This window comes from Oncorhynchus tshawytscha, linkage group LG02 (genome assembly GCF_018296145.1).
Source record: "Oncorhynchus tshawytscha isolate Ot180627B linkage group LG02, Otsh_v2.0, whole genome shotgun sequence".
Classification (NCBI taxonomy): domain Eukaryota; kingdom Metazoa; phylum Chordata; class Actinopteri; order Salmoniformes; family Salmonidae; genus Oncorhynchus; species Oncorhynchus tshawytscha.
In genome coordinates this window covers 62,205,766-62,230,638 of record NC_056430.1, presented here as the reverse complement: position 1 = coordinate 62,230,638, position 24,873 = coordinate 62,205,766, and the positions used below count along the sequence as shown (strand labels likewise).

General features: G+C 45.5%; 3 protein-coding genes, 2 non-coding genes and 1 pseudogene across 5 annotated transcripts; all 6 read left to right on the top strand.

Moving 5' to 3' along the window:
• Positions 1 to 701: 701 nt before the first annotated feature.
• Positions 702 to 4,426, top strand: LOC121840671 (protein FAM161A-like). Its single transcript, XM_042305335.1, has 4 exons — positions 702 to 963; positions 2,464 to 2,732; positions 2,891 to 4,129; positions 4,375 to 4,426. The coding sequence occupies exons 1-4, from the start codon at positions 805 to 807 to the stop codon at positions 4,424 to 4,426; spliced, it is 1,719 nt and encodes a 572-aa protein (XP_042161269.1). The 5' UTR covers positions 702 to 804.
• Positions 4,427 to 4,512: 86 nt separating this feature from the next.
• Positions 4,513 to 7,080, top strand: LOC112222933 (protein FAM161A-like). The gene is made up of 4 exons (XM_024385810.1): positions 4,513 to 4,598; positions 4,907 to 5,006; positions 5,339 to 5,496; positions 6,214 to 7,080. The coding sequence occupies exons 2-4, from the start codon at positions 4,947 to 4,949 to the stop codon at positions 6,614 to 6,616; spliced, it is 621 nt and encodes a 206-aa protein (XP_024241578.1). The 5' UTR covers positions 4,513 to 4,598; positions 4,907 to 4,946; the 3' UTR covers positions 6,617 to 7,080.
• A 3,073-nt stretch (positions 7,081 to 10,153) lies between these two features.
• On the top strand, positions 10,154 to 24,822 carry xpo1a (exportin 1 (CRM1 homolog, yeast) a). The gene is made up of 25 exons (XM_024442291.2): positions 10,154 to 10,736; positions 11,605 to 11,736; positions 12,305 to 12,406; positions 12,675 to 12,747; positions 12,935 to 12,996; positions 13,106 to 13,150; positions 13,252 to 13,433; positions 13,725 to 13,773; positions 13,864 to 13,983; positions 15,477 to 15,605; positions 15,938 to 16,096; positions 16,253 to 16,450; positions 16,760 to 16,898; positions 17,142 to 17,323; positions 17,811 to 17,967; positions 18,260 to 18,423; positions 18,670 to 18,804; positions 20,348 to 20,531; positions 21,008 to 21,114; positions 21,712 to 21,906; positions 22,370 to 22,538; positions 22,849 to 22,983; positions 23,248 to 23,404; positions 23,714 to 23,810; positions 23,965 to 24,822. The coding sequence occupies exons 2-25, from the start codon at positions 11,611 to 11,613 to the stop codon at positions 24,109 to 24,111; spliced, it is 3,213 nt and encodes a 1,070-aa protein (XP_024298059.1). The 5' UTR covers positions 10,154 to 10,736; positions 11,605 to 11,610; the 3' UTR covers positions 24,112 to 24,822.
• Positions 17,517 to 17,647, top strand: LOC112223476. The gene has a single exon (XR_002949328.1). It is a non-coding gene; the product is annotated as a small nucleolar RNA SNORA17 (small nucleolar RNA).
• On the top strand, positions 22,059 to 22,188 carry LOC112223453 (annotated as a pseudogene).
• LOC112223459 lies at positions 23,505 to 23,637 on the top strand. Its single transcript, XR_002949321.1, has one exon. It is a non-coding gene; the product is annotated as a small nucleolar RNA SNORA5 (small nucleolar RNA).
• Positions 24,823 to 24,873: the final 51 nt, after the last annotated feature.

Sequence of the window (24,873 nt, the reverse complement as noted above, 5' to 3'; positions counted from 1 at the left end):
ACTGGGTGACTTTTACTTGAGTCATTTTCTATTAAGGTATCTTTACTTTTACTCAAGTATGACAATTGGGTACTTTTTGACCACTGGGAAAAAAAAGTTGGATGTTGCCACACACATACTTATTAACAAAATGAAGGAGGTTTCTTTTAAAATGATTGATAAATATTATCCTGCCAACTTCTATATGAGGAAGTTTAAAAATATATAATTGTAACGTTACCTTTTGTAATGACCACCCAGAAACGTGTAGCATCTTTTTTTGGCATTGTATTCATGTAAGGAATCTGTGGCAAGAGAACAGTAAATTTATAAATGAACACATTCATGAAGATTTTGCACTGTTATGGAGAGATGTACTGCTTGGATTCTTTACTTACGATAGAAATAAGTTGAAACAATTTTATGTAATTAATTTCCTTATTATTTTGGCCAAATGTCATATTCACAAATGTAAATGTACAAACAAAACACCACATTTTCATACCTTGCAAAAATAAACTATATAATATATACTATTATATATATAATTAACTATATTAAGATAATTAAATACTCTACCAACAAAAAAATCCGTTAGATTTACATTTATTAGCATTTATATCCTAACAGTTTTCAAGGAAATGAAGATGAAAAACTATTCACTTCCTGAAAAAGCTAGTAATTTACAGCTAGTAATTTACTTTACAACCACACGATGCTGGTGCTCTGGAGAGCATCTGCTGTGCTTTTGCCAGCTTTTGCCAAGTAGTTGCAGCGTCTCTATTAGATTCAACTTTGACAAAGAAAGCAAGAACAGGGGAAACAATGGCGAATGCCCATCGCGCCAACGTCCTGGTTACCTCCTGTTTGAAAACGCCGGTAGACCCACACACCAAGGCTCCGTTGGCGTTGTATGAAAGGCAGCGAACCCTTCCATATTCGTCAGTAACTGGTCATATTGACAATCGAGACTACGAAAAAGAGGTAAGATATCGGCAGATGAGTTTTGTATTTGAAAGCTGAGCTAAGCATCCAGAAATATTCTTAAACGATTGGATGAAATCCATCATACGGGTGGAAAGAGGACACCATCCGACACTTGCCGAGATGCCATTCATCCGACTAACTAATCCATCAACGTTATACCCTCATTATGTTGATCTGAAGACAAATAGAACACCAGTTGCACATAGGAAGCCAGCGTTTTTTATTTTATTATTTCTGGTTCTTCATTCCATAATAGGCTAATTCTTGGATCCTCCCTCATTGATCTGCTAGATGGCTTAGTCATACAACATATTGATCATAAATTGCTACCAAACATCTAAATTGATGTAACTAGGCATCATTTATAGCCTATACAAGCCTATGACACTGGATAGTGATGTAAATTTAAGTGGATATGCCTCGAATTATCTTCCATGTCAGACTCATGTTAAAGATTGGGAAATTCAGGTGAAGCATTTACTTATGTAGGTGGATTCTCATAAAATGTATGTTGTTCTCAAATGTTACTACAGAAATTTGCCTGTTCAGGTCAACCTGCCTGTGTGGGAGAGGATTTGACCTGCATAATTTGTTACTGGCCTATTTATGGCTTCCCTCATTTACTAGATTACACTGACGTCACAGTGCCAGTAATCCTAAATGCTTAATTTCCTTTGGACAACATGATTTCAAATCCCATTTTATTTTCCTCACTGGACAAAGATTTGCCCTACATCTGGGCATCTCCAAATAGTTTTTAAAATTTAGAAAGTACATTCATTTTGATCTGGCTTGTACCGTAATCAGTAGGATACTCGTTAGAATTGCTTGTCCAAGCTTTAGACTTATTTTCTTAATATTTGTAAATGTATGATTGGATCTCATCCATTCATCACCGGAAGGAAAGAAGATTGAGATGGTTGGAGGCAGAGCAGCTAGTGTGACAGTTGAACATACGCTCCTTCCATTATCACCCCACCTTCTGTGCGTGACCATATGGATAGGTCATCCAAACCCACAGAGCTGGGGATAATGAGCTTAGGCATGAAGTAGCCATCTCATATTATGCTCTACTCAATTCATATTAGGCCTTATGCTTTAACCATCTACAACACGTCCAGTCATCAGTGCTACTCTTACATGATGATACACTTCCATGCATTTGGCATATTAACATATATAGGGCTTCCCCTTTAAGATGTATCTTAAAGTCATAGAAATACAGTTGAAAGGCTTTTTCTTCCTGGAGCCACAATCCTATCCAAGATACACTTTGCTTCCAATTGCTTACTTAAGTGATAATGCCAGAGAAGCCAGTGTTTGGAGGGTATGTTGGCACGGATGTTGTTACGGCCCGAGACGAAGTCGATTTTGCATTTGACCAATGCAAAATGTAGGCAACATTTATTATTTGTATGGAATGGATTCCACAGAGACATTCTCTACAGCCCGTGCACAACGTAAATGTTTTTTTATTGACGTTCTTTGACTTTTCAGCTGCAGTATGACGACTCGAGGTCTGACTACGGTGATGGGGATGCCCCCGGGAAGGGCAGATCCCTGATGATCAAAGACTACCGAGTGACGGGGGACCACATCGACCTGCGTGAGTTCTACTTCTCCAACGAGGAGTACTATCGTAAGCTGGAGGAGCTGAAGAGGGCCCACCTCCGCACCATGGCCGAGCTAGAGGGCATGTACCGCAAGAAGCTGGAGCCCAAAGGTGCACCACCCTCGGAAAACGTGCAGGGGGCACAGGCACACAGGTGTTTTTGCTCTTGCTTGGAATTGGTTGTTTTTCTTGATTAACCACCAAGATAATATGCTGAAGTTGGTAGGGTACATTATATCTGCTTCTGGAAGGTGTACTGTACTCAGTCAATTCATATTCTAATGGTGTAAAAATATTTTTTTCGCTCACCAGATCGTACTCGAAGATCAGCCCCATGCCCGTGAGGTGTCTGAGGAAGGCCCACTCGGCTCTGGAGCTGAGGAGGGGCTCTGGGCTATCGGACACATCTGACGAGGAAGGTGCTGTAGTCAACAACGTGGAGAAGGGTCTGCAGTCCTCCCCCAAAGAGCACATCAAGAACATGTGGCATGACTTCAAGCTGTCGCCTCGCCAGCGCCACCCGTCCACATCCTCCCTCCAGAGCCTCATTGGGGGCCACAAGAAAGGCATCAAGGGTAAGGACCAGAAGCAAGGGTGCAAAGATGTCAAACACGAGCCTTGGAAACCCAGAGTGACCGTCCCCAAGCCATTCCACATGACGCTGCGGGAGAACCAGAAGGGCCAGAAAGGTGTGAAGACACGGTCAGAGATCGAGCTGGAGAACGCGGCCTTGCGGAAGCAGCTGGAGGAGCTGACAGAGTGCCAGCACAAATTCCGTGCAAGTTCCGTGCCCGTCCACGTCCGCCTGCCCCCATACGAGGAGCTCCGCGAACGCGACGAGGCGCGGCGGGCCATGCACGAGCGGGAGCAGCAGCGTCTGTGCTCCACCCAGAGGCCCTTCAGTTTCCTGGAGCGTGAACGTCTCAAGAGGGAGCAGAGAGAGGAGCAGCTCCGCAACCTCCAGCAAATCAGCCAGGAGAGAGTCCGACCATTCAGGGCCAAGGCCGTGCCCAAGGCCGTGTATGAGGCGGCTACGGGCGAGCAACTGAAGGAGGAGCAGCTGTACCGTGCCATCAAGATGCAGATGAGGGCCCAGGAGCTGCTCCACAGCACCTCCATGCCACCAAGCATGCTGGCACGCCACCTTAGCAAAAGGGAGCATGCTAAGGATGGAGCCCGGGGGGACACCGCTGGATCCGAGGATGACAACAGGGCCCCTTACAGGCCTAAAATAAACCCGGTGGTGCCCGACTTCGACGCCAGCTACAGGAGGTTCAAGAAGCAGCTGGAGAGCCGGCGCGACGTGAAGCCTTTGACGACGTGCGAGCCGTTCCAGCTCCGGACGTCACAGATCCCCTCGCACCGCGAACGCATCCTGGCCGAGATCGAGAAGGAGCAGATGAGTCCCCGGGCCAAGCGCTGGCCTTACGTCAGCACAGCTGGGCTCGTCCACTCACACAACTCTAGCCTCTGCTCCTCCCTCTCAGGCAGTCTGGAACAGCTGCCTGCCAAAGTCACTGATGCCAGCAAAAAACGCCAAGAGGCTGTAAGGTACTACCCACATAGAATAGCAAGGGGTGTCTCCTTTTTAGACAAGCTAGTCAGAGCTTCAGAAGACCTTTTAGTTGCTCTTTTTAGGAATAGTTGTGGCCTGAAAGTTGAAACCCTTGTCTGTTGAATCCTGTGGACTTCCTATACACTCCCAGCTCCAAAACAATAAAATGCCCAACCTCTGACATTACCCCCCCTAGTCCTACTTCTAGTGCCCTTGGCCTTTATTTTCTCTTTTGTCAAAGTCCTTCCTCCACCAATGACTTCCTGTCATCGATGACTGCCTTGTCTCCTTGAGTAGAAAGGTGCTTGAGCAGAGAAAGAAGGCAGAAGAAGAGGAAGAGAGATGGAGTGAGAGACAGAAGCAGAGAGAGAAGAAGCTTGCAAAGGTGGTCTCGAAGTGCGCCCAAGCCAATGATGCCCACGTGCCCCTCTCCCAGACCAACCAGTTCAAGCTCAAGCAGTTCAGGTACCCATATAGAAATCCATAACATTATAATTATACTTGTAGCAAACAAGAACCCCCCCCAAAGCAGTTTATCAATCTGATGTATCTGGGTCTTTTCATATGAAAATGATGAGTGGAAATGCAAACCTGAAGACTGAACTGAACATTGCCTCAATAGTCTCAATTGTGACTATGTTTTCCATATCAGTAATAGTAAGCTGTGGTTGTAAAAGTGATGTTTTTGTTGAATAGGTCAGAGCTGAGGGTTATTTCAGGGCTGAGGGTTGTGGGATGACAGGGGTGAAAGGTTGTCTGTGTGTTTCAAACAGAAAGCAGGACTTTCAGCGGAGGAAGGAGTACCAGGAGGAGATGAGGGAAATCCAGGAGAGAGTGAAGGGGAGGCCTCTGCTGTTGGAGCAGGTTGCACAGGTGACCAGAAACGACACACACACACACACACACACACACACACGCGTGTGAGTCGTGGAGTGACATGACATGGATTGCATTTCAGTAGTTATAAGTGGCATCCTTTCCATATCTCCTCACACCACTCATTCACACAATAAATATACACTACAATAAATATACACTATGTTATTTTAATGGACAACATTTTTTATTTAAAAAACAAGGACATTTCTAAGTGACCCCAAACATTTGAACGGTAGTGTATATTGCATGAATAATAAAGGTATGACAGACTATATACCCATCGCTGGTCATGATGTATGCTATTTTTCACTTCTGTCTATTGACAGATGAATGCCAAACACGCTGCAGAGAAGCGCTACACAGACACCCTGCGAGGCTGTGGAGTGAGTGAGGACTTTGTCAGTGGCAAGGTGCCCAAGTCCCAGCAGCCAGGTGGCCAAGAATCTGCATGCTGGACCACCTCCTCCAGTGACCCAAAACAAAGGTAGACTTCTGGCTCAATGACAGTGAATTATACATTTTGTAAACATACTTCATTAGTCAAAATCATTAGTCAAACATACTTGCTAGTTTAGCTAGCCAAACCATCAGTTTTAGCGCAGAATAACTGATGGATTTGCGATCGTTCAATACCCGTTGAATATGGCCCCGGTGTTCGTAAAAAAATCAGAATTAAATTGTTGCCAGCAGTACAGTTACAGTCACCAACGCTCTGGATAACATGAAAACATACGAACCAGCTCTGCTAGGGCGTGTAAAATGGTCAGAGTGAGGTGTTCTCTCATTTGTGTCTGGAAGTTGCTAGCAGTTAGCTTGGGTGCTTTGACTGCGGTTGTGTGGTAAGAAAGCTTGGATCAATGTTTCTCCTTGGCCAGAGCCGAGAGTGAAACGCTCTGAATTTACGAACGCCCAGAGCGCACTCTGGCACTCCAGATTTAATTTACAAACACACCATTAGCTTGCTCTTCTAAAAATCGAATTCAACAATGCCAATAATGTTTTCAGTTTGACTTTTGGTTTCAAAAGCAGCTCAAACATAGAACATGTAAGAATGAACTAAAAGCTATTGAATTCTACCGTGCTGAAATAATGCACGCTCTAGAATGCCTTTCAAGTCCATCAGAAACGAGTATTCAACAATGCCATGGTATAAGAGTTTATATTTTTTTGTGTTAAGTGTTTATTCATTTTGTTTTCTCAGTGAAAAGGACGAGACAGATACACGGGCTATTTACAACACGGTCTTCCAGGATGAATACCCAGAAGATTATGAAGACAGCTTTGCTGACCAAAAACGGGAAGGAGAGCAGGAGGCTGAGAAAGATGAATTGAAGTCCAAAAAAGAAGATGAGGATGAAGGCCATGACGAAGCAGGGCGGGGGAGGGCGGATATTGGGCGTTATTCAGATGATGGCGATTACTCAGATGCCGATGACCATTACTCAGATGCCAGTGAGCATTACTTGCCCCTGGATGATGAAAAGAATAAAGGGAGTGACATCCTCAAAAGGCCCGAGAGTACCCAGAGCAGCCCAAGCTATAGAAGCGGCCAGCACAGCCAAAACAGTCAGAAGTCAGAGAGGGATAGGGAAACACAGCAATAGCGGAAAAGAAAAGTAACGAGGATGACTAAAAAGTAAAAGGAGTGCATTTTCTGACAGGTAGGCAGGGCTACATTGAGGCGAACGTCTACAACACTGACACACAGTGGTAGAGATGCTTCTATTATAAAAAATGATAAATGCATGGTAGGAGATCTGTATACATACAGTAATAATGGGGAATTTCATGTTTATTACATTATTTTGTTGTCTGAGACAGACCAGAGTGAATTGTAGTACTAGGCTATGGTTATAAAAAGGATCACATTGAACAGTTTAGGGTATTCTTTGTCTTGTGATATCCTACTTTGCAGGAAATACAATAGGTTGACCACTTACATTTGGATGCTTGTGATACATTTTCTTTCGACAATTATTTGTCTAATATTTTGTGACTAAATATATGTAGCCTAACATTTGCTATATATTTAAGGATCATACTTTTTTTCAATCGTTGCATATATACATCACATTTGGGAACATAAAGGTGTTATGTATTTCATGTACATTATGGGATATTTATATTTCTGTACTACACTCAGCAAAAAAAGAAACTTCCTATCACTGTCAACTGCATTTATTTTCAGCAAACTTAACATGTGCAAATATTTATATGAACATAAGATTCAACATCTGAGACATAAACTGAAGAAGTTCCACAGACATGTGACTAACAGAAATGGAATAATGTGTCTCTGAACAAAGGGTAACAAAAGTAACAGTCAGTATCTGGTGTGGACACCAGCTGCATTAAGTACTGCAGTTCATCTTCTCCTCATGGACTGCACCAGATTTGCCAGTTCTTGCTGAGAGATGTTACCCCACTCTTCCACCAAGGCAGCTGCGTCCCCTTGACATTTCTGGGGGGAATGGCCCTAGCCCTCACCCTCCGATCCAACAGGTCCCAGACGTGCTCAATGGGATTGAGATCTGGGCTCTTCGCTGGCCATGGCAGAACACTGACATTCATGTCTTGCAGGAAATCACACACAGAACGAGCAGTATGTCTGGTGGCATTGTCATGCTGGAGGGTCATATCAGGTTGAGCCAGCAGGAAGGGTACCACATGAGGGATGTCTTCCCTGTAACGCACAGCGCTGAGATTGCCTGCCATGACAACAAGCTCAGTCCAATGATGCTGTAACACACCGCCCCAGACCATGACGGACCCTCTACCTTCAAATCGATCCCGCTTCAGAGTACAGGCCTCGGTGTAACGCTCATTCCTTCGACGAAAACCGCAAATCCGATCATCACCCCTGGTCAGACAAAACCGCGACTCGTCAGTGAAGAGCACTTTTTGCCAGTCCTGTCTGGTCCAGGCAACGTAGTTGCTGGTGATGTCTGGTGAGGACCTGCCGTACAACAGGCCTACAAACCTTCCATCCAGCCTCTCTCAGGCTATTGCGGACAGTCTGAGCACTGATGGAGGGATTGTGCATTCCTGGTGTAACTCGGGCAGTTGTTGTTGCCGTCCTGTACCTGTCCCGCAGGTGTGATGTTCGGATGTACCGATCCTATGCTAGTGTTGTTACACGTGGTCTGCCACTGCGAGGACGATCATCTGTCCGTCCTGTCTCCCTGTCTTAGGCGTCTCACAGTATGGAAATTGCAATTTATTGCACTGGCCACATCTGCAGTCCTCATGCCTCCTTGCAGCATGCCTAAGGCACGTTCACGCAGATGAGCAGGGACCCTGGACATCTTTCTTTTGGTGTTTTTCAGAGTCAGTAGAAAGGCCTCTTTAGTGTCCTAAGTTTTCATAACTGTGGCCTTAATTGCCTACCGTCTGTAAGCTGTTAGTATCTTAACGACCGTTCCACAGGTGCATGTTCATTAGTTGTTTATGGTTCATTGAACAAGCACGGGGAACAGTGTTTAAACCCTTTATAATGAAGATCTGTGAAGTTATTTGGATTTTTACGAATTATCGTTTGAAAGACAGGGTCCTGAAAAAGGGACGTTTCTTTTTTTGCTGAGTTTAGTTGTCATAAAACAATTTGGCAATAAATCATCAAATCACATTTTATTGGTCACATACACATGTTTAGCAGATGTTATTGCGGGTGTAGCGAAATGCTTGTGTTTCTAGCTCCAACAGTGCAGTAATATCTAACAATTCACAACAATACACACAACGATGTAAATAAAAATGAGACGAATAGATGAGACAGCCTATAGGGAGGAGGTCAGAGTCCTGGCCGTGTGGTCCCTGGATAACAACCTCTCCTTTAGCGTGATCAAGACAATGGAGATAATTGTAGACTACAGGAAAAGGAGGACTGAGCTCGCCCCCATTCTCATCGACGGGGCTGTAGTGGAGCAGGCTGAGAGCTTCAAGTCCTTTGGTGTCCACATCACCAACAAACTATCATGGTCCAGACACACCAAGACAGTCGTGAAGAGGGCACAACAAAGCCTATTCCCCCTCAGGAGACTGAAAAGATTTGGCATGGGTCCTCCGATCCTCAAAAAGTTTTACAGCTGCACCATCGAGAGCATCCTCCTGACTGGTTGCATCACTGGCTGGTATGGCAACTGCTTGGCCTCCGACGGCAAGGCACTACAGAGGGTGGTGCATACGGCCCAGTACATCACTGGGGTCAAGCTTCCTGCCATCCAGGGCCTCTATACCAGGCGGTGTCAGAGGAAGGATCTAAAAATTGCCAAAGACTCAAGCCACCCTAGTCATAGACTGTTCTCTCTGCTACCGTACGGCAAACAGTACCGGAGCGCCAAGTCTAGGTCCAAAAGGCTTCTTAACAGCTTCTACCCCCAAGCCATAAGACTCCTGAACAGGTAATCAAATGGCTACCAAGACTATTTGCATTGTCCCCCCACCCCCTCGTGTACACTGCTGCTACACTCTGTTTATTATCTATGCATAGTCACTTTAACTCTACCTACATGCACATACTACCTCAATTACCTCGACTAACCTGTGCCCCAGCACAGCACATTGACAATGTACCGGTACCCATTGTATATAGCTTCGCTATTTTAAATATTTGTTGTTTTTTATTTGTATTTTTTACTTAACACTTATTTTTCTCAAAACTGCATTGTTGGTTAAGGTCTTATAAGTAAGAATTTCACTGTAAGGTTTAGACCCTTTTGTATTCGGCGCATGTGACAAATACAATTTGATTTGATAAACACAAACTTAAAAGTAAAAGAATGTAATTAAAGAATATATAAATATTAGGAGGCGTAATGTCGGAGTGGCACAGACTAAAATACAGTATATACATATGAGTAGGGCAGTTTGTAAACATTTAAACATTGTTAAAGTTACTAGTGCTCTATTATTAAAGTGATTTCAAGTCTATGTACAGTACATTATTATATATGTTTTGGGGTGTGTTGACCCCCCAAACCAACAGAAAACACAGCCGCATGGGTACTGAAGTAATGATGTTCATTTTGATTGACCGCATCGTTGGCCTGTAAAATAACAGGACAGCCCTTGTACCATTTTATGACAAACCAATCGGATCCCTCAAGGGCGTGCACATAGTCCAAATTTTACGCGGCGCCATGGGCCGAAAAACCTAGATGGAATATCCCAGTCTTAACCGGTTTCAACCGGTCTTGGGTTTGAAGCATGAGATGAAGAGCTAGCTTACACAGCCCTGCTATCAAATATTATATACGAATAGAACCAATAATAAACTCAAGATTATTTTACTTTGTGATTATGAACCGGAATAACGCAATTACGTGTGACTCCGTAAATTGTTAGCTAGCCAGCCAAGGGAAGCTAAGTCATCATTGGCTTGTGCAACAGCAGGCTAACTTGATAACATTTCTCGCCGTCCGCAACGACTTAATCATTGCTAAGATACTTCTAGACTAGTCTGTTACATTTATTTGACATATGGTGAATTACTAAATGTAAATTATACTGAAACTTCGCTTCAGTGGCAGGACATACAGCTAACGGCGTGCTATCAGGACATAAATCATTTGGCTAGCTAGCTAATTAGCCAGGAAGCTAGCTAGCGAATGTCAAACACACTGGAACGTGTGCCATGAGATAGCCTGACACCCAGCCAGACGAGAGTTTTAAAATCAGAGCCAAGTCTTATTTTTTTCATTACAACGGAAAGACTAAAGAAATAAGGTGAGTTTGGTAGCTAGCTGTGTAACTCAAATGGGTTGAATCTGAAGTTTGAATGGTGATGTAGCTAACGTTAGCATATGCTAATAGCTAGCTAACTAGCTTTAGCTAGTTGGCTGTTTTTATAGCAAACTAGCTTGCTAGCTATTATTGTGAATATTACTTTATATTTTGTTAACACGAGTGAGTGAAGTCAATTAATTGATTATCTTAGACTTAACATGGCTACATTAGCCAGACGTTAGTATATGCGATAAAGTAGCTAGACCTGTGTCAACTTTGAGGTCAGTTAATGTATACGTAACTATGTGGTATTCACAATAGAGGTAACGTTAGCTAACAATAGTAAACGCTAAATTAACCATAAATGAAACAGTAACGTTAGCTAGCAAGCTAACATGATCGACTAGCGGTAGTAGCACTCTTGGATTGCTGGATGGAGGGAGGGGTTGCTGTTTTGCGGCGTTGACGTGCTTGTCGGAACTAGAAAACGCTGACATTTCCGAGTTGCTAGCTGGTTGAACCCGGCACGTGTATAACTAAAACCAGATTACAAGTCGGACATTTTCGATTTTCCCAGTTCCGATTAGCACTTGAACGCGCCATAAGTACCACTTGTGGTCCATGGTGTCGCAATTGCCTATCTATTAAAGTTTACAGGCTTGCCAGTGATGTCGCAATTTTACTCACACTCAGTATTTCGCCGTTGTTACATGTGGGTGGGTGTAGCAATATAGGGAGTGAAAATAATATATTGGGACAGTGGCATATATTTCATCAGCCATTTGTTTTGGTCAGGTTTTATTTACAGGTGTCTGTAGTTAAGTTCTGTCATTTGTTCTCATGTTTCCCTTCACACCTCCATTCCTAGAGCTCTATGCCAGCAAACATGACAATGTTGGCGGATCATGCAGCAAGACAGCTGCTAGACTTCAGTCAGAAGCTGGACATCAATCTGCTGGACAATGTAGTCAATTCTATGTACTATGACATTGGATCACAGGTGAGAGCTGCTCTTTGCCCTAATGCTGCTCTTTCTTTCGCTACATACTTCAGTCTGAAAATCAGGGGTTTTGTACAACAACAAAGTAATCAGTGATTGGATCATCTCTAATTGACTGAGTATCAAAGCCAATACTGAATTTTCAGTTGCTTTACCCACATGTGTTCTGGCTCTCGCCCAACCCTTTGGTTTATGGACCAATCCTACAGTCTACAATAGCTTTCCAATTTAGAAATTGTTGGGAGGTACTCAGATCCAGACTCATTGTGAAGAAAAAACTAAGGTCAGTGGGCGTTATGTAAGATTTGGCCGGAGCAAGGAGTTTGGGTAGCCAGACAACTACCCCGTTATTACTCAAAATATAAACATAATTTACAAACATGTTTGTAAACATTAAAAAAACACTGTATAGCCTGAACAGTCCTTGTATCCATTGCTCTTGCTATGAATTTGTGTGTTTACATTTCTCCATCCTTTAGCTTTTAACAGTGGCCGGGTTATTTCAACTGTGGATTAGACCTTTAAAGCCACACAGCTTTCAACAGTTTCTCTCTCTTCTCTTCCACAGCAACGCATGGCACAGGAGGTGCTGACCAACCTGAAGGATCACCCGGACGCATGGACACGAGTCGACACCATCCTGGAGTTTTCTCAGAACATGAAGACTAAAGTATGTGTGCCAGTGATGCATTCCTTGTGATCGGTTTACATCCTCTAACCAGGGCGCATATATCTCTCTCTCAACATTGAAAAGCATTTCATTACAGCCATGCATAGGCAGTCCAGTTGAATCCATAGAGATGCGTGGCTCTTGTTTATTTGTTAGCTTTTTGTGTCATTTGTATATACAAGATCTGTCGTCTTAGTGGAAATGAGATGTCGTTGTGAGTTATATGTTTTTCCAGATAGTCTAAGCCTCTCCCTCCTCTTCATTCCAGTACTATGCACTGCAAATTCTGGAGACTGTGATCAAAACACGCTGGAAGATTCTTCCAAGAAATCAATGTGAAGGTAACACCCGCTGCATAGACTGTTTGGAATAACACAACTATATTAGGGCCATGCTTGGGAATGAACAGCGACATTAAGATAAAGGAATAACGTAGCTAGACTATATCGCTAATGTGCCGTGTTATGCAGACACAAACATTTGATCTTTGACAATGTCGAGTCATAAACATTTCTGCAATGTTTTCAGGAATAAAGAAGTATGTCGTTGGTCTGATTATCAAGACCTCATCTGACGCCGCAAATGTTGAGGTAAAGAGTCTTTCCTGTGTTTGACTCTGTTCTCACTGCAATGTTTTCCGTGTTGAAATTCTGTGCTCGTTCCCAAATTTCATCTGCATTTTTCATCTGTGTGTTTCAGAAAGATGGAGTGTACATTGCTAAACTAAACATGATCCTCGTACAGGTAAAAAAAAAAAAGTACTTAAGAAACACACGTCTGTCCTGTCATTACAAATGGTTAAAACCGAAACAATCAAACTCAGCGCGTCTCCTCTGCTTGTGTAGATCCTGAAGCAGGAGTGGCCCAAGCACTGGCCCACCTTCATCAGTGACATTGTGGGTGCCAGCCGCACCAGCGAGAGCCTGTGTCAGAACAACATGATCATCCTCAAGCTGCTAAGTGAGGAGGTCTTTGACTTTTCCAGTGGACAGATGACCCAGGTCAAGGCCAAGCACCTGAAGGACAGGTACATAACGTCCAGCTACCTAATAACTCATGTTTGTCATATGCACAGGATACAATGTAGTGTACACAGTACAATTAAATGCTTATTTATACAGTAAATGCTTTGGCTGCTTGGAGATGTACTGTATATTGCAAAGACTCTGTTTCCTACGTATTAGTGGTTGATGTCATTACCAGTCTCTTCATGGCAACTGAATTGTAAGGTTTTTATTATATTATTTAAAAGCATGGGTAGATAAGATGGAATTGTACACTGACATGCTATTTAGTAACGATTTTCTTTTTCTTTCAGCATGTGCAATGAATTCTCACAAATATTCCAGCTCTGCCAGTTTGTCATGGTAAGCAAATGGCTCAGGGATTCTAAACTGTCTTGATATGAAATTGACATGTTGAATACCCAACATGTAAAATGTAAACTTTTTCTGCAGGAAAACTCCCAGAATGCCCCTCTGGTCCAAGCCACACTTGAGACTCTCCTGCGTTTCCTGAACTGGATCCCCCTGGGGTACATATTTGAGACCAAATTGATCAGCACTCTGGTGTACAAGGTAACTCAACTCCTGATGACTCACTTGCACCTGTCCCCATACTGAAAATTAAATGACTAAGTATCGACTTATTACTACTTCTCGGTTCCATTGAAACATCTCCCTAGGCAATTTTATGGTGTTTTTGTTGTGATTCAGCAATACCGGCTTGTGGAAACTCAAAACAGCAGTTAAACTATAGGCATCCTCTCACAAAGGCGGACTTGCATTGGTTTTGCTTGCAAGTGCGTAAGAACCGGAGGAACAATATAGTGAAAGTTGAGGCATTTGCACCTTGTTGCTTCGGCGACTTGGTCTGCTGCAAACACTCATACACTTGTGCCTGTATGTATACAGGCTGAAAATGGCAGATTTGGCCACTAATAAGTGCCTAAATTTGAACGTAGGGTCTGTACAGTAACATGTCATACATGAAGTCAGAGCTCTGGCTCTGCACTTCACAGCGCTCTATTCTGAACTTGAGCACCGCGTGCGGCCAGAAGCTGCCCCTATCCCTCCCGGTAGTTGGAGAACTTTAAAATTTTTTGTCGTTGTCTGACTGAGAGAAATGCTGTAAATTAAGAGGACTATGTATTTTGAAAGATGAGGCATGAGGATTATAGTAAATACCGCTTTGTCATACATGTAAGCCAAACACTTCCAAATGTGCACTTCACATTTCCAAATCAATTAACTCTTGTCATATAGTGTCAACATTTATGATCACTATGTTTGATGTACAGTTACAAGATGACATGGCGTCATACCCTGGGTTGTCCTGAACAGAATGAGCCTAGGTTAATTGTGAAGGGAATTTGCAGCAGCACACACACCTGAATGCACTGATGACTCCTTTCTATGTGAACTAAAACAATGATCTGTTTCTCTGAATTGCCTTGTGAACACTGTAATATCATATTTTTTAACAGCTTGTCACGTTGGCAACAGAACAAGCTTTCAAAACATACCCACTTGATCCAGATGGCGTTTTATAATGGGATGTTATTGGATTGCGTAAACCAAAATAGTAATTGTGCGATGGAGGAACTAGAGTTCAAGACTAAACTTCAAGTGTGCTTGCTCTAGTTCCTCAACAGCACAGATAGGAGAGCAAAAAAAAAGAGAAGCTTATAGTTGAATAATCTTCTTTGAGAGGTGTGTGGCCACTTGGAGACACCAGTTAGTCCTCTCACTCAAACCCTTGTCATTTTTTTTGTCTTATGTTGCACCTACCACACATTTTCTAGGAATATTCTTATATTACTGAATGTATCCAGAGTATTTTCAGATTTCGTTATCAGCAAATGTGTCAAAGTACAGAGTATAAAATGCACATAAAATCAAGTGTGATGTTTGGATTCAGTTTTGTCTTGTGAACTGTTGTGTACTCAACTTCGGTCCAACACTTTTCTTATTGGACAAGTAGTCCCATGTTTCAGTCAGTTTTCTCCTGATTGCTGCCTAGTGAATACGACCATGTTGACTAACCTCTTTTTCCTCTCGTCCGTTCCCAGTTCTTGAACGTACCCATGTTCCGCAACGTGACGCTGAAGTGTCTGACGGAGATCGCCGGTGTGAGCGTCAACCAGTACGAGGAGCAGTTTGTCAACCTCTTCACGCTCACCATGTGTCAGCTCAAACAGGTACACTCCATGTCTGCTCAAACGGGTACACTCCATGGCTGCTCAAACGGGTACACTCCATGTCTGCTCTATCTGCTGGCCAGTTAAGCCTACTGTCAAAACTGTTGGAGCACTGGTACCCAAATGATGGACCAGGACAAACCGATGGGTTACATCTATTTTTTAAAAACCGGATACTGCAGACTGTATGTTTCAACAACGATCATATTGCAGGCATCATAAGAACTATTAAGAAGGTAGCTTACATTTTTACATAAAATGTAATGTGTGTATTAACAGTAATTGGCGCATCAAAGAATCTGTATTTTCACTGGTCTCTCTCTTCGTGTTAGATGCTCCCCCTGAACACCAACATCCGCCTGGCATATTCCAACGGCAAGGACGACGAGCAGAACTTCATCCAGAACCTCAGCCTGTTCCTCTGCACCTTCCTGAAAGAGCACGGACAGCTCATCGAGAAGAGGCCCAACCTTAGGGAGACACTTGTGGAGGTGACGTTCATGCCTTTGACCTCAAGTTCTTTTCTTTTTTTTGTACCAATTTTCCCTTTTAGTTTTTATCCTCAAGTCACACACCATTGAAATGGAGCTAGCCCCCCAATCCTAATCATTCTCCTTACCTTCTGTTCTAATCACCCACCCTTCCAGGCTCTCCACTACATGCTGCTGGTGTCTGAGGTGGAGGAGACAGAGATCTTTAAGATCTGTCTGGAGTACTGGAACCATTTGGCGGCCGAGCTATACAGGGAGAGCCCCTTCTCTACCTCCACCTCCCCCCTGCTCTCTGGAAGCCAGCACTTTGACGTTCCCCCACGCCGGCACCTCTACCTGCCCGTGCTCTCCAAGGTGAGAAGAAACGTACACAGAGACGGGCGGACGGATACACACACACACACACTTTTGACCTTCAACCAAACCTATGTCCTTCAGGGTCGTGGCATAGGGCACACCTTAGCAAAGCAATCTACAAAAGACAATGTGTTACAGCCGGACAAGTTCATATAGTTCCCACCACTTCAAACCGTTTTCTCCCTACTGAACACAACCTTGACGTTCTACTGTGTTTCCTATTGACAGTCCCTGCCTCACCATGGTGTCTCTTTATTTAGATTGTCCATTAATAGTCACTGGCATTTTGTCTGCCCGGTAACACAGGTGCGTACGCTGATGGTGAGCCGAATGGCCAAGCCAGAGGAGGTGCTGGTGGTGGAGAACGACCAGGGAGAGGTGGTCCGAGAGTTCATGAAGGACACAGACTCAATCAACCTCTATAAGAACATGAGAGAGACACTGGGTGAGTGTCTGGCCCAGGACAGTCTAAACATCTCACACACATGCCCTCTCTCTAGTCTGATGTCAAGTATAGTTGCCCCTCAATCTTTTCCTTTGTCAAATGTACTTTCCACAATAGATCTGTCAGTGACACACACCTCAGCACACATCTCTCCCTCACACTTTTGTTCGCTGTTGACAAGGTAGGGCACGATACACGTACTCCCTCTCTCTGTGACTAGCATACCTCCCCCTCTCCCCCCAGTCTACCTGACCCATTTGGACTATGCGGACACGGAGCGCATCATGACGGAGAAGCTGCACAACCAGGTCAACGGGACAGAGTGGTCTTGGAGGAACCTGAACACGCTGTGCTGGGCCATCGGCTCCATCAGCGGGGCCATGCACGAGGAGGACGAGAAGAGGTTCCTGGTCACCGTCATCAAGGTCTGTAGTAGTCTGTGTAACGGACACAGCGCTTGCAGCCACACGCAGACGCGCATACACACACCGCACCTTCACAGGTAGCTACAGTCTTTAAAGGGGACAATACACACATGCAGTAGTTGCTGGTCTTAGTCATCAATTTTGTTCTCTGTTAGACCAGAAATGTTCCCTTTACTGTTCAGAAATTGAATGGCCTGCCCCTTGAGACGTTGCAGTCCGACTGCGTGTTGAGCCTGTGTCATAAGGGGCGCAGAGTAACAGGGCTGTGTCTACGCAGCTGACTCAGAACAGTGGGTACTTGGAGTGATTGATCGAACTGACATTTGGCAAAATATATTTTTTTTAAAATCATACACTTATGGAGAAATTCCACATCCAAGTCACTTGACAAGACTTAACATGTAAATGCTGCTGTAGAGTGACTGCCAGGATGTACTGAGCTGCGTTTCTGTGTTATTGACCAAGTGTTGTTTTCTCATGTCTCCAGGACCTTCTGGGTCTTTGTGAGCAGAAGAGGGGGAAGGACAACAAGGCCATCATCGCCTCAAACATCATGTACATCGTGGGCCAGTACCCACGCTTCCTCCGAGCTCACTGGAAGTTCCTCAAGACCGTCGTTAACAAGCTCTTTGAGTTCATGCACGGTAAGCAACTTTGTTGAGGTCACCACTTGCATATCTTAAAAAGATACCGGATACTGTTTTCAGTGTTGTGTGAAAATGGATTTCCTTGGTGTCATTTTGCATCCATGCAAAATACCAGGGCTGTATTAATTTGTCACTGGACAGAAAACCAACAAACAGGGAGGGACTACCTGGACTAGTCCAATAAGAAACACTTCTTTGCGGGTTACGATTCAAAGCGTGTCCAACAGAACACGTCCCAACAGTGTTTCTTTTATTGAGCATTTTATTTGAACGTAATTGTTCCCGGCAGAGACTCATGACGGCGTGCAGGACATGGCGTGCGACACCTTCATCAAGATCGCCCAGAAGTGCCGGCGCCACTTTGTCCAGGTGCAGGTGGGCGAGGTGATGCCCTTCATTGACGAGATCCTCAACAACATCAACACCATCATCTGTGACCTCCAGCCCCAACAGGTACACAGATGCACCAAGATTAGCTGTAACACAGTTGAGCTACAGGCCCCTGAAAACAACCAAAACTAAGAGTAAAATACAGTAGTAGTTGAAAAACAATTTCAAATGGCAACGCGGGTTTTGAGTTTCCATTGGCCAAGTTCAGGGAGCACCCTGTTTCCAGGTGTCATGTGAAATGGCTGGAGTTGGTTATGAAGCAGCAGATGTTCATATGCCCGTAATCCAACTCATCTCTCTTCGCCTCAGGTGCACACGTTCTACGAGGCGGTGGGCTACATGATCGGGGCCCAGACGGACCAGGCTGTGCAGGAGCACCTCATCGAGAAGTACATGCTGCTACCCAACCAGGTGTGGGACAGCATCATCCAACAGGCCACCAAGGTAAGTCACACTATGGGATTGTGTTTGTAAACCTTGGTTTCAAAGCATTTTACATTGTATGCATGCAGCACAACCCAAACAACACAAGTGTCCCCCACTTTGTACTGCTGTGCCATGGAGAAATTAAGAGAAACACCCACTGTCTTAAGAGGCCCTTGTAGTTTTACAGCAACATCATTACCGGTGCTTTTCTCCCAATTGTTTCAACTGGCAAAGCCTCGTCTTTTTGCACTTCAGTAAAAAGCTATCCAGAGCGACTTACAATATGTTGTCCGTGAAAGCATAACATTTAAAAAAAAAAATATATATATATATATATATATATATATATATATTTTTTAACCCCTTTTTCTCCCCAATTTCGTGGTATCCAATTGTTTAGTAGCTACTATCTTGTCTCATCGCTACAACTCCCGTACGGGCTCGGGAGAGACGAAGGTTGAAAGTCATGCGTCCTCTGATACACAACCCAACCAAGACGCACTGCTTCTTTAACACAGTGCAATCCAACCCGGAAGCCAGCCGCACCAATGTGTCAGAGGAAACACCGTGCACCTGGCAACCTTGGTTAGCGCGCGCTGGCCCGCCACAGGAGTCGCGCTGGCCCGCCACAGGAGTCGCGCTGGCCCGCCACAGGAGTCGCGCTGGCCCGCCACAGGAGTCGCGCTGGCCCGCCACGGGAGTCGCACTGGCCCGCCACGGGAGTCGCACTGGCCCGCCACGGGAGTCGCACTGGCCCGCCACGGGAGTCGCGCTGGCCCGCCACGGGAGTCGCGCTGGCCCGCCACGGGAGGCGCTGGCCCGCCACGGGAGTCGCGCTGGCCCGCCACGGGAGTCGCACTGGCCCGCCACGGGAGTCGCACTGGCCCGCCACGGGAGTCGCACTGGCCCGCCACGGGAGTCGCACTGGCCCGCCACGGGAGTCGCACTGGCCCGCCACGGGAGTCGCACTGGCCCGCCACGGGAGTCGCACTGGCCCGCCACGGGAGTCGCACTGGCCCGCCACGGGAGTCGCACTGGCCCGCCACGGGAGTCGCACTGGCCCGCCACGGGAGTCGCACTGGCCCGCCACGGGAGTCGCACTGGCCCGCCACGGGAGTCGCACTGGCCCGCCACGGGAGTCGCACTGGCCCGCCACGGGAGTCGCACTGGCCCGCCACGGGAGTCGCACTGGCCCGCCACGGGAGTCGCACTGGCCCGCCACGGGAGTCGCACTGGCCCGCCACGGGAGTCGCACTGGCCCGCCACGGGAGTCGCACTGGCCCGCCACAGGAGTCGCGCTGGCCCGCCACAGGAGTCGCAGGTGCGCAATGAGACAAGGATTTCCCTACCAGCCAAACCCTCCCTAACCTGGATGAAGTCTAGGCCAATTGTGCGTCGCCCCACGGAACTCCCGGTCGCGGCTGGTTACGACAGAGCCTGGGTGCGAACCCAGAGTCTCTGGTGGCACAGCTGGCGCTGCAGTACAGCGCCCTTAACCACTGTGGCACCCGGGAGGCCTTGTGAAAGCATTTTAACTGACTTGTCTCTCTCTCCCCTCCAGAATGTGGACATCCTGAAGGATGCAGAGACAGTGCGTCAGCTGGGCAGCATCCTGAAGACCAACGTGCGGGCCTGCAAGGCCGTGGGACACCCTTTCGTGGTGCAGCTGGGACGTATCTACCTGGACATGCTCAATGTCTACAAGTGTCTGAGTGAGAACATCTCCTCTGCCATCCAGACCAACGGTGAGACGTGTGTACCTAGTCTGTGAGTGGTCTGTGTGTCTGTCTTTGGTCTATCTGATCTTTGTGCCTGAGGTGCTTGTTTGTCTTGGTGTGTGTGTGCTTAACTGTCTGTCTGCAGCTGCGGCATCAGTCACAGAACTACAAGCCCATTCTAACGGTGCATTCAAGACAATTGGGAACTCTGAAAAATACGAGGTGATATCATGCCGTCAGTGATCTTCAGGTCGGAAAGTCAGCGTTCTAGAAAGAGGACCAAATTCTGTGTTGGATGACCGTTCACAACCATTTTTCTCAGTCTGAGCTCTTTTTTTGTCATGAGTTCTCAGTTGTCTTGAACGCACTGAAGTTGGAGATTTCCGAGTTCTCAGTTTTGTACGCAGCATAACGTTTCTAAAGTATCACTGAGCTCTCCAATGCTAACTCCATGCTACCATGCTAAACCCTATGCTAGCTAACTCTCTCTATTGTCCTACTAGGAGAGATGGTGACCAAGCAGCCCCTGATCCGGAGCATGAGGACGGTGAAGAGAGAAACGCTCAAGCTGATCTCAGGTTGGGTCAGCCGCTCCAACGACCCACAAATGGCGAGTCTGTCCTGTCTTAATCAAATCTAGAGTCGCAGCCTATAGGGAATGCTGTAGACCATTGGTTCTCCTATAGATCCTCTTAGAAGGCTGTAATTGAAAATATGAAATTGTTCTTAACTGACTTGCCTAGTTAATTAAGTAAAGAAGAAAAGGAATCTAAATGTAATGGTGGGATCAGAGCGGGCATCTCTCAGGCCATAGATGGCCTGTCTAAACCACACCATAGAGAAACCGGAGGCAGAAAGACAACTAGAAAGATCCAATTAGCTGTCTGGACTAGCTTAAACTCCACACAGCCCTTATAGGTCCTTGGACACCAACCTCATCCAGAGACATCATGCCCATTGAAACTATTTCATCCACTTACAGGTTGAAGAGGCAGAGAATAGCTCACATCACAGACCAAGATATGTTCCACTTCCTCCTTTAAAATAACTATGGTGCCGATGACTTGAACCACTGCTACTCTCGCTGGTAGCCCCAAGCCCTCGCTGGTAGCCCCAAGCCCTCGGTTATCTGACAGTTTGTTTAACGTTAGACTGAATGGCTCAGTATTAACTGGTCACGTTCTACCATGTTCCGTGGTTCTTACAGGTGGGGGAGAACTTTGTACCGCCCCTGCTGGAGGCCGTACTCATCGACTACCAGCGCAACGTCCCTGCCGCCAGAGAGCCCGAGGTGCTCAGCACCATGGCGACCATCGTCAACAAGCTGGGCGGACACATCACCGGGGAGATCCCGAAGATTTTCGACGCGGTCTTCGAGTGCACTTTGAACATGATCAATAAAGTATGTTTCATAAATGTTTTCTCTACTATTATAGCACTATACTAGAATGCTGTAGTCTATTAATTAGTTTGTGTTCTTAGCTGGCCTGAGTGGCCCTTATAGACTGCACATGATGTCAAAGGAACATTAACAGAAAGACAGATGTGTTAGTTTGCAGCCTTGTCAAATTCGGTGCTTCCTCCACAATGGACTGCACTGGCCAAAATGGCTGCAACCTGTAGTTCATGGGCCCCACATCCCTTATGCATGGGTGTACGGGATAGATTTGTACTACAGACAATTGGTGAAGTCTATCCAATGCAAGGTTGTAAACTGAAGGATTGTTGAACACAGGACACTAGTTATATGCTTGGAAAAATAAAAAATACTTTATATGACTGAGTCCTAGTCTTTATTCCTTATAGAAAGTAATTCCACTCACATAGTCCAACTTTAATTGTCCCAATTTTTATCTCCTCTCCAGGACTTTGAGGAGTACCCAGAGCATAGGACCCATTTCTTCTACCTCCTCCAAGCGGTGAACTCTCAGTGCTTCCCGGCCTTTCTCTCCATTCCCCCGGCCCAGTTTAAACTGGTTCTGGACTCCATTATCTGGGCCTTCAAACACACCATGAGGAACGTTGCAGACACTGGTAAGACCCTCCATATGCTTTGGCCTTACGTAACTGTTGATACATACTATGCCTTTCACAAGATTGGAACTGTGTGTTGATGAATGAGGTTGTCAGACTCATCTGAGGTGAAATGCAGTTCACTTAACTCTATTTCAAATATTTTGGGTGTTTCAGACACAGATGAACTCTAAACCTGGACTAAAGCTTTTTAATGGACAAATGCTTTATTGTCCAGGACTAGGCTTAATCAGAGTCTGGGGAAAATAGTCCTTATGGTACATTGTGGAATTATTATTGTCATCAAGCCACTCATCCCTGTGTCTTTCAGGTCTGCAGATTCTTTACACCCTGCTGCAGAACGTGGCCCAGGAGGAGGCTGCCGCACAGAGCTTCTACCAGACTTACTTCTGTGACATCCTCCAGCACATCTTCTCTGTAGTCACAGATACCTCACACACAGCAGGTGAGAGGGTGGTGGGGTCGGTGGCTGACAGTTAAATATCACTGGAAACATCTGGTACTGTTATAAGTGTTGGGTACAGGCGAGGAATCAGAGGCCATGTTATACACTAGATGGTTTGATTCCTGAAGGGGATATTTCACTTTGGTGTCACATCGCAGCAGTCAAACACAGACATGGCAGATGGACACGACAACGTGCTTAAGTGTCACCGGTGAGTGCAAGACAAGTGTGGGTACAATTGATGTTATGCTTGACTTTCTGCAGGACTAACCATGCACGCGTCCATCCTGGCGTACATGTTCAACCTGGTGGAGGAGGGTAAAATCAGCGCCTCCCTCAACCCAGCCAGCCAGCACAATCAGGGCTACGTTCAGGAGTACGTGGCAAACCTGCTCAAGACGGCCTTCCCCCATCTACAAGAGTAAGTGTCTGTCAGCCTGCATATCAGAGGGCCTCTGTCAATTAAAATTAAACATTTTGTTGTACTCCACTCTGAACACTAAGATAGGGATTTGTTAGTTTGCAGCCTTGTCAAATTCTATGCTTCCTCTACAATGGACTGCACTGGCCCAAATGGCTGCCACAGTGAACCTGTAGTTCATGGGCCTCATCTCTTTTATATTGTTGTCGGATACATTTGTACTACAGACAATAACTGGTTGATCGAAAGTGATCTACTTATTGTAGGTAGGTGAATGTCTTGTGATCCTGACTCTCCTCTCCATTCAAGTGCCCAGGTGAAGGTGTTTGTGACAGGTCTGTTCAGCTTGAACCAGGACATCCCTGCTTTCAAGGAGCACCTGAGGGACTTCCTGGTGCAGATCAAGGTGAGTCACTCTGGTTTTGTAGCCACACACACGGGTGCAAACACTTAGTAACTCTGTCTATCAGTCTGAGGTGTCAAACCACTGGAGCATGGTAGATGGACACATTTGTCCCTCACACTCAACTCTCAACTTCCTCGCTTTACTCCCTGTCCAGGAGTTTGCTGGCGAGGACACCACAGACCTGTTCCTTGAGGAGCGGGAGACGTCGCTGCGGCAGGCCCAGGAGGAGAAACACAAGCTGCAGATGTCAGTCCCCGGCATCCTCAACCCCCATGAGCTCCCCGAGGAAATGTGCGACTAAGTGCCGCCACATAGGAATGAACACAACAGCGAACATGTACAGTTTTTGGAAAAAAAGAAAGCCAAGAGAAGCTGGGAGCTCTTGTCAATTGTGTGTGTAAGATTGAGAGGTGCTTTGTCGACCAAATCAATGCCAATATGTAAATGAGAATTGCGCCTCTGATTCGGCACTCACATTTTTTGCATATGGAAGCATTTTATACAGTCATTTGTGTAATAATACGGTATTGCTCCTTTTCCCTCGCTAATTCAAGCTTTATGTTTTTGGTCATCCTCTCCGTTTAGCCGTGCATGAAGTTGAAAGAATTAAATAATTATTTTTAACCCTTCCTTTCCTTTCACCACCCCCCACCAACGATCCTTCTATTTGTTTATATGTAAGATATGTTAAAAGCACATGCAAAAGGGTTACTTTAAAAAGTGCTGTAGCGTCAGGAAGTGCTCCAATAAAGAGCTTTGTGTTTTTCGGAGGAGCCGCATGGCCTACAGATGAATGTGAAGGTCAAGGGTGGTAAATGACGCTGCTTCCTTTGTTTCTGTTTTGGCAGCAGTTTTTATGTGGGGAGTCTGGTTCTGTTTGCACCCAAAACTGACAGATCTGACATTTGGATGAGAATGTTAGATCAAAGGAAGGTTATGTGCATATCATCTTGTTTGTAAAGCTGTCTTAGTACTAAGGGAACATAAAGTTGGTTATTTTTACAAAACTGTATGTCCTATACCTTTTGTGTGTGTTTGTTTCATTCAGTTGTTGAAGGTTATT

Coding starts and splice junctions, on each gene's coding strand:
- LOC121840671 (XM_042305335.1), top strand. CDS start 805: ATGGCGAATGCCCATCGCGCCAACGTCCTGGTTACCTCCTGTTTGAAA. Junction 964..2,463: donor ATCGAGACTACGAAAAAGAG/GTAAGATATCGG, acceptor TTGACTTTTCAG/CTGCAGTATGACGACTCGAG. Junction 4,130..4,374: donor AAACGCCAAGAGGCTGTAAG/GTACTACCCACA, acceptor CTTTTGTCAAAG/TCCTTCCTCCACCAATGACT.
- LOC112222933 (XM_024385810.1), top strand. CDS start 4,947: ATGAGGGAAATCCAGGAGAGAGTGAAGGGGAGGCCTCTGCTGTTGGAG. Junction 5,007..5,338: donor TGTTGGAGCAGGTTGCACAG/GTGACCAGAAAC, acceptor GTCTATTGACAG/ATGAATGCCAAACACGCTGC. Junction 5,497..6,213: donor TCCAGTGACCCAAAACAAAG/GTAGACTTCTGG, acceptor TTGTTTTCTCAG/TGAAAAGGACGAGACAGATA.
- xpo1a (XM_024442291.2), top strand. CDS start 11,611: ATGCCAGCAAACATGACAATGTTGGCGGATCATGCAGCAAGACAGCTG. Junction 12,748..12,934: donor TCCAAGAAATCAATGTGAAG/GTAACACCCGCT, acceptor CAATGTTTTCAG/GAATAAAGAAGTATGTCGTT. Junction 21,115..21,711: donor GCTCCAACGACCCACAAATG/GCGAGTCTGTCC, acceptor TGGTTCTTACAG/GTGGGGGAGAACTTTGTACC.